General features: G+C 52.6%; 2 protein-coding genes across 3 annotated transcripts; both read right to left on the bottom strand.

Annotated features, from left to right (window-relative positions):
• Window positions 1–55: 55 nt before the first annotated feature.
• LOC125550452 (hypothetical protein At1g04090-like) lies at window positions 56–2740 on the bottom strand. 2 transcript variants are annotated; one of them, XM_048713448.2, is made up of 3 exons: window positions 2174–2740; window positions 1970–2105; window positions 56–1825 (listed from the first exon to the last, which is right to left on the bottom strand). In XM_048713448.2, exons 1-3 carry the CDS (start codon window positions 2504–2506, stop codon window positions 168–170), a joined length of 2127 nt encoding a protein of 708 aa, XP_048569405.1. In that variant the 5' UTR covers window positions 2507–2740; the 3' UTR covers window positions 56–167. The 2 variants fall into 2 exon arrangements, with proteins under 2 accessions (XP_048569405.1, XP_048569406.1); XM_048713449.2 differs by having other exon boundaries at window positions 1970–2740.
• A 138-nt stretch (window positions 2741–2878) lies between these two features.
• Window positions 2879–6307, bottom strand: LOC125550453 (uncharacterized). Its single transcript, XM_048713450.2, has 2 exons — window positions 5605–6307; window positions 2879–3139 (listed from the first exon to the last, which is right to left on the bottom strand). Exon 1 carries the CDS (start codon window positions 6200–6202, stop codon window positions 5606–5608), a length of 597 nt encoding a protein of 198 aa, XP_048569407.1. The 5' UTR covers window positions 6203–6307; the 3' UTR covers window positions 2879–3139; window position 5605.
• Between the last annotated feature and the right edge of the window lie 1016 nt (window positions 6308–7323).

The following is a 7323-nucleotide window of genomic DNA, read 5'->3' on the forward strand; positions in this document are numbered from 1 at the left end:
AAGCTACTCCAATCTTCCGTAGGTGCTATCCGCGGTTTTGAAAAAGGTTGTCCTCTTTAGTTGGAACTTTTTCACTTCCATTGGACATTGGACGATACAAACGCTCACAATTCGAATACAATCGTCCCAACAATCAGGATATCAAGCCAACACACTTCACTCTACGCCTACCATCTTTCATCTCCCTCCCACATATTCTTCTCCTTGGGCCCGGTCGGCCCTTCCTCTTTGGAGAGCTCGTTCGGCATCTTGTTCAGCATGTTCTCCGCCGGACAACTGAGCCGCTGGGGCATACTCTTCACCATCCGCTCCGTCCCCGTCCTCGACCTGTAGATCACCGTCGGCCCCCACTCCCGCATGAACTGCAGCCACTGGGGCTCGGCCACGACGCCCTCTCCCAGGTACTCCGCCGCCACCACGCGGTACTTGACGCTGGAGTCGACGGACAGCTTGCTCCGGGCGGCCTCGTTCAGGATCCCGACCCCGAGCGCCGCCGAGCCCTGCAGGTACACGCCGGCGCGCGGGTAGCTCGCGTGCCCGTTCCGGGACGAGTACACCGCAGGCCTGTTCCCCGCGGCGTACTCCAGCTTGGCCGCGTCCACCCACCTGCCCCCGCTGTGCTGCGAGTAGTAGACGGCCATGAGCTCGCCGGTGAAGTTGCTGACCCGGAGCGTGAAGTGCTCCCAGTCGCCGACGTGCTGCCCGGTCGTGCCCAGCGGGAGGTTGATCGGGCCGAGCTTCAGCCTGGCCGGGCCGTTGAACGGGCAGAATACCCACATGGCCACGTCGGTGCACGCCCCGCCCATCGCCGGCTTCACGTGCGCGTACAGCTCCGCGCTCTCGATGTCGCCGCGGATGACCGCCTGCCTCCTCTTGCCGCCCGGTATGTCCATCCAGTACTCCCCGTCGTTCCACCCGCCGCCCGGGAGGTTGGACCCCTCGGCGTCGATCTCCTCGCCGACGGCGCCTCCCCCTTTCTTGAAAATCTTGGCGCCGTTCTTGAAGTACCAGGCGACGGACGACGGCAGGTAGACCTCCTTCGGGTGGAAGTAGAGCGTGGGGCCGTAATGCTGGATCACGGCGTGCACCTGCTCCAGGGTAGGCATCGCCGACAGGTCGAGGTCGACGTTCTTGAGGCACGCGAGGCCCTGCTCGCCCGGGGCCGGGGAGGAGCACCCGTCCGCGGCGGCGCACCAGAAAGTGCCGGCGCCGATGCCCTTCTCCCGCATCCCTCTTTTCAGCGGCCTCACGCCACGCACGGCGAAGGCCTTGCCGGGCGACGCGGACGTCGGGCGCGTGAGCTGCAGGTGGAGCAGCGAGCCGTGCGGCTCGCACTCGTCGGTGAGGTCGGCGCGCACGCAGCCCACCGCGTCGAGCGGCGGTTTGCCGGGCTCCGTCGTGACGAGGATCCCGAGCGCCCGGTACCCCTCCGGCGGCACGGGGAGCCAGAAGTAGGCGTCGCTGCGGCCGTAGCCGACGCAAGAGCCCGCGCCCGCACTCGCGCCGGCGGCACCGGCAGTTGCGTGGAAGGCCCAGACGAGCTCATAGTCCCGCGGCGCGCGGAGGGGCGGCTCCGCGGAGCGCGGCGGGTCGGCGGCCCTGGCGACGATGAGGTGGCCGTGGAGTTTGCGGCTGTTGGGCTGGCAGTAGTGGCCGAGCAGGGTGAAGCCCTCGGGGACGCCGACCGGCCGGTAGAAGGTGGCGCCGTTGCAGCGCTGCAGCCGCGCCGACGGCGACAGGGTGCAGATTCTGTCGAAGGCCGTGGCCGCCGCGAGCTCCAGCTCCCCTCCGGCCACGCGGATCCTCCCCCGCGCGAACCCGCCACCTGCAACAATGGGAGAGGCACGTCGGTCGAACCCACACATCAATCAACGAATCAATGGAAACCAGAGCCTACTAGAGTAGAAACCAATAATGCAGGGAGGCGAAAGCGAAATCGAGGACGGGGACGGACGGTCGGCACGCGTACCTTGCGGCCACGTCGGGAGGGGCTCGGGGAAGGAGAAGGGCTCCGGCGCCGGGTCCTCGGCGGCGCCGGCGCCGGCGCGGCCAAAGTAGCGGCCCAGCATGTCTGTCTCGATTGGGTCCGTGCGGTGGTGTTTGGGCTGGTGACAGGAGAGCAGAACGTGTCACTCAACCCGGATCAGCTGCTAACTAGAGTAGCTAGTCCTACCTCTGCCTGGGATCTGGTGGAGACGACAAGATCTAGACCCGGCTGGCTTGGAGGGACAACTATGCCAAAGCCATCCGGATGAGATGAGAACTTGAGAAGTGAACGGGATGATGCCTCGCTCGCACGCTGGGTTTTGGATTTGGTTTTGCTGCGATGCCAAGATGGGTATGATGCCGGGGCCCGGCCTCTGTGTCTGTGTGACTGACCCGCGCCAAAAGGCAAATGCAGATGCCCTGTCCGCACCAACCCTGGATTGGTGGATACACTGGTACTGAATAAACGATGCCGTGCTCTTTTCCGTCCCATTGGACGACGCATCCCAAGCTTTTGCATCGGGGAGGTCGTGGGGGCCGCGCGCACCCTCTATTTCGAGGTGGCCCGTCCGTGCATGCTTTTGCCCGTCGGCGAGTGCGGTACACGACGGTCAGCGCCCAGATATTATTAGTACCTACTCGCAACTTTTGTGCACGGCGGAGCGGCTGGCACGTCGATATCGACACCGACCGTGCAAGGTAGATAGACAAGGCGGCGCTTGAACTGGCACCCTTGGCTTGAGGATCGAACATTGTCCGTGGCAACGACACAGGTGACACACAACAAAGCAAGCGTTGCACGGGGAAACTAGCAACGGCAACCTTGTCCGTGGAAGGACATAGTAGAACCAATTTTGGTGATACTAGAACGACCGATGATAAAATACAACTCTACGACAAACCCGACAACAGATTGCTTGGGGTGAACTCAAGAATGTTCATGATACAGCCAGCCTACGTACGGTTCATGCCTGCTTACCATGGGTGGAAGAAATGAATTGTATCATTACAGTATCTTCTAGTGTTTCTCCTCTGAGCGACTAGGTAGGTTATTTATCTTCCTTTCAGGGCAACAACTCTTTCTGGGAGACCAACTCATATGCTTTGCTTCAGATCAGGGGCATCACATGTATGTATAGAGGGGATCATCAAGCTGCAAAAGGAGAGGGAATGTACCGGTTAGAGAATTGCAAATAAAGTTATGTGCCTGTCCTAAGGGCCAGTTCTTTTGGGCAATTCTCCCAGAATTGACCCCCTCCCCAGCTTCTCCCAGAATTGCCACTCCAGCTTCACTAATTAGCTAGGAATTGTAAAAAAATATCAAGTGGCAATTCTGGGAGAAGTTGGGGAGGGGGTCAATTATGGGAGAATTGCCCAAAAGAACTGGCCCTAAGTACCAAGTCTGGCACCGCAACTGCAACACCTCTAATTGCTGCTGGCGATGCAAAATTACAGTATCTATTGATGCATGGTTCAAGGCAAAAAGATCACATGGGGACGCGTCTGCGGACGTATAAGGGCCCAAATTTGCCCAGCCCGGTTTGTAAGATGCTCTGCCTCTTAACAATGGACTAGCATATGCATACCCAAGTTCATGTACCTACATGCCAAAAGAAGAATTTGATAACACGGCAATAGGAATGAATATCTTACAAAGAAGTTGATCAGAAATGCCATTCCCCAAGAGTACGTAACCAACGGCATCTGAAGACGACTTCTCTCTAAGAAAATTGTGATCCATAAATCACTCTTCACCACATTCTGACAATGCAAAGAATGTGCCTCTAGAACTCAAGGGCTCAAACGCCCAGGCAGAGTAAAATCAAGCAAGTCGATTTGGGGTGGGGGTGTTTCAGAGAATATGATAGTATATCCTTTATTAAACTAAATATATTGATTGAGCAGCGATCGGTGTAGTAGTACAATATACTTACTCCGTTCCTAAATATAAGTCTTTTTAGATATTTTAATATGGATCACATACGGAGCAAAATGAGTGAATCCACACTCTAAAATGCGTCTATATACATCTGTATGTAGTCCATATTATAATCTCTAAAAGGACTTATAACGGAGGGAGTAGAATCTACTGCATTGATTTAGCAGTGTTGCAATAAGTCGATCAGTGATTGGTATTAGTACAATCTACAATATATGTACTGTATTTAGTAATATGTATTGGTAATATACCCCATGAATCACGTTCTTCTCAGGTCTGAAGAAGCAACCATTACTCATACAGTGCTATATTCTGATGAATCACTAAGTTGAGATACATTAAACCCACATGGCTTATGTGGTCAGCTATCTCAAAACTGAATATAAAAAATGTTAGCGTACATTGGAGAGGCAGTTTTTCCTGGAAAAAAAATGTTAGGATGCATGTCCACCGTCTATTAAGAACCCTCATTAATGAATCCTTTGGCTTGGTGTCTACTGTCTAGAGCCTAGCCTAAAACAAATAATCCTGATGATCAATGCACAGAATGATAGAAATCATGACAACTGTTAGGTTTCAAGGGTGTTCAACTATAGTGCACACTTCTTGGACATCGAAGCTAATAAACCCTTGTCCACATCAACAGACTAACACGAATTAGTTCAGATGGAGCTCAGCTGATCCTTAACAAAAGTATCAACACAAAATAGTTGTGAGAATTCTGAAAGCCAAAAGGCGATATATTCTCTGTTCCCCTGATACAGAGATTCAACACGTTCTCAGAAACACAAGGAAAAGCTAATGGGGCCTGCTACCGCAACTTCAAATTCGTAGACAGAACAAGGAGGAAACTAGCTAAATTGTAGAAATCATGACGACTGTTAGGTTACAAGGGTGTTTAACTGTAGTGCACACTTCTTGGACATCAAAGCTAAGAAACCCTTATCCACATCAACAGAGTAACATTAACTAGTCCAGATGGAGCTCAGTTGATCCATAACCAAAATACAAACACAAAATAGTTTGAGAATTCTCAAAGCCAAAAGGGGATATATTCTCTGTTCCCCTGATACCAAGATCCAACACGTTCTCAGAAACACAAGCAAAAGCTAATGGGGCCTGCTTCTACAACTTCAAATTCATAGACAAAACAAGGAGGAACACTAGCTAAACTGTTGTATTCTTGGACTACAGTCTAGATTCTATAATCTACACAAAACTGTTTCGATATACAGGCACATATCTAATGGCATTGAAGCACACTTCTGTATTCCAAAGTTCATGACAGTTAGATTAGGCGACAGTATCATTGAGTGTCCCACACGCCTTAGTGAACCGCACCCAAATCTGCAGATAGTTATTCTAGCCAATAATCAGAGTCATAAATCTCGACATTTTAGATTAGCACACGTGAACAAAAGCATCAAACCCAAGAATACGGCATCTAACAACTTAATGCAGCTTTAAGCCACTAATAATAGACGTAAATCTCATGCATCAATAGTCTGATCTTGCAAAAAGTCAAGCTCATAACTGCATCAGTGGATCCAGGATGCAATTTTAACAGAATCCACCATGCTGATCTATTCACTTGTATAAGATTCCAGAGGTGCGAAATCTAGCGCGCGTAGCAGCAGCGGAATAAAAATAAAAATAGAGCAAAAGGATCGATTTAGTACCTCAATTGGTTTTGGGATCGGGCATGGCGAAGAGGCCGCCGCCGGGCCCGGCGGCGGCGCGGGGCGGCGTGAAGCCGAGCAGCTTCTGGAGGTTGGTCCGTATGCTCATGGAGCAGAGGAAGTAGAGGAAGACCATGGCGCAGTCGGTGGGGTCGTTCCCGGGGAGGCCGCGGTGGCTCATGCGCTGCACGAGCGGGACGGGCGCGAAGGGCAGCTTGGCGACGGCGCGGCCCTCGAAGAGCGAGTTGAGGAGGCCGAAGACGACGAAGAGCACGGCGGCGACGACGGCGCCGGACTTGAGCTTGGCGAGGGAGAGCTCCCGCGAGGCGTCCTTGAGGCTGGACTCGACGCGGTCCATCTTCTTGGCCCGCGAGGAGGCCGGCTGGGAGGAGGGGGCCGCGCCGGTGCCGGACGAGGTGGACTTCATGGAGTCGAGCTTGCGGGAGTGGCGCTCGATGGAGGCGCGGAGGGAGTTGTAGGTGGCGGTGCGGTAGATGAGGAGCCAGGAGATGGCCTCGCAGAGCACCGCCGTGGCGCCCGAGATGGCCACCACCGAGAGGCTGTCGCCGTAGCGGAGGGAGGAGAGCGCCGAGGCCATGGTTCTTCTGGTGGGCTCGTCGCCGCGGCCGGCCGGCGGGGTGGGGTGGGGGTGGGAGAGGGACGGGGCAGAGAGATCTCGATTTGGCTGCGGGGAGGGAGGAAGCACCGCGTTCGGGATGTAGTTTGGGCAGTTGGTTGTTGTGCGCGTGCGGTTCGGCCGTGTGGGCTACGGACACTCGATGAGGGCGGCGAGGTTGCGGCGTGGCGGCTGACATGCGGGCCGTGTGGGGAGTTGGAAGGAAACTTGAGATGGTCTCCTTGAAAAACCAAGAGCAACCTTGTTTGGAAGAAAAAAAAACACTAGGCTGTCAGTTTGATGGCTTGGAAGCATGTCAAGTGGTGCGTCCAGTCCAGTCGCCATGTGCTAGATGATTCCTTTGAATTTCAGCTTTTTTTATCTGATTTTCCTAAGTGTTGGAGAAAAATTACGCGAAAAGAAATTATGCTTCTACAAGGAGCATTCATAGAAGCACATGTTTCTTCCGCAAACAAAATACTATACAGAAGCACATATTTACTTCCGCAAGAAGTATAGTTGTGCTTCTAAAAAAAAGTGCTTCCAGAGAAGCATAAATTTGCTTTCGCGAGAAGGTGCAAATGCTTAGACGAGGAGCACAACATGTGCTCCAAAAAAAAAAGGTGAAAACCCTTGCTTTGGGGCTCCATTTATACTTTCGGGTTTTAGTTGTTGTTGTTTTGCGCAAATTGTTTCTTTTTATGGTTTTTTGTATTCATTTTATTTTTATGAAAAAAATTCATCGAAACCTACCAAAAAATGTTTGGGCTTTAGACACATGGTTCATGAGATAAAAATGTTTTGAATAGAAAAATTTACCAAAAAACGAAAACACCCAGATTGCGACAAGTCATGCATAGCCTGAGAAGGTAGGGTGACATTTGTAAGGGATCCCCTTAATATAACTAGTGATTTCATTGAAAACCTATTTGCCGCCGTTGTGGCAAACCATCAAGGCACACCTATTGCTCGTATATTCCCTCAAAGAAAAAAATATATTGCTCGTATATGGGCCGGCCCACGTGTCAGTTTTGTATGTGTGAGTAGTCTGGTTTTAGGACCCTAGATGGTTCCTGAAACTAAACCAGTTTTTTATTACGGTT

This window comes from Triticum urartu, chromosome 4A (assembly GCF_056163025.1).
Source record: "Triticum urartu cultivar PI428250 chromosome 4A, HENAU_Tu73, whole genome shotgun sequence".
Taxonomy (NCBI): domain Eukaryota; kingdom Viridiplantae; phylum Streptophyta; class Magnoliopsida; order Poales; family Poaceae; genus Triticum; species Triticum urartu.

Excerpts from the sequence above, each read along its gene's own strand:
- LOC125550452 (XM_048713448.2), bottom strand. The coding sequence starts at position 2,506 with ATGCAAAAGCTTGGGATGCGTCGTCCAATGGGACGGAAAAGAGCACGG. Across the intron at positions 2,106-2,173 it reads CCACCAGATCCCAGGCAGAG|CCCAAACACCACCGCACGGA; the intron begins GTAGGACTAGCT and ends TCCTGTCACCAG. Across the intron at positions 1,826-1,969 it reads CCTCCCGACGTGGCCGCAAG|GTGGCGGGTTCGCGCGGGGG; the intron begins GTACGCGTGCCG and ends CCATTGTTGCAG.
- LOC125550453 (XM_048713450.2), bottom strand. The coding sequence starts at position 6,202 with ATGGCCTCGGCGCTCTCCTCCCTCCGCTACGGCGACAGCCTCTCGGTG.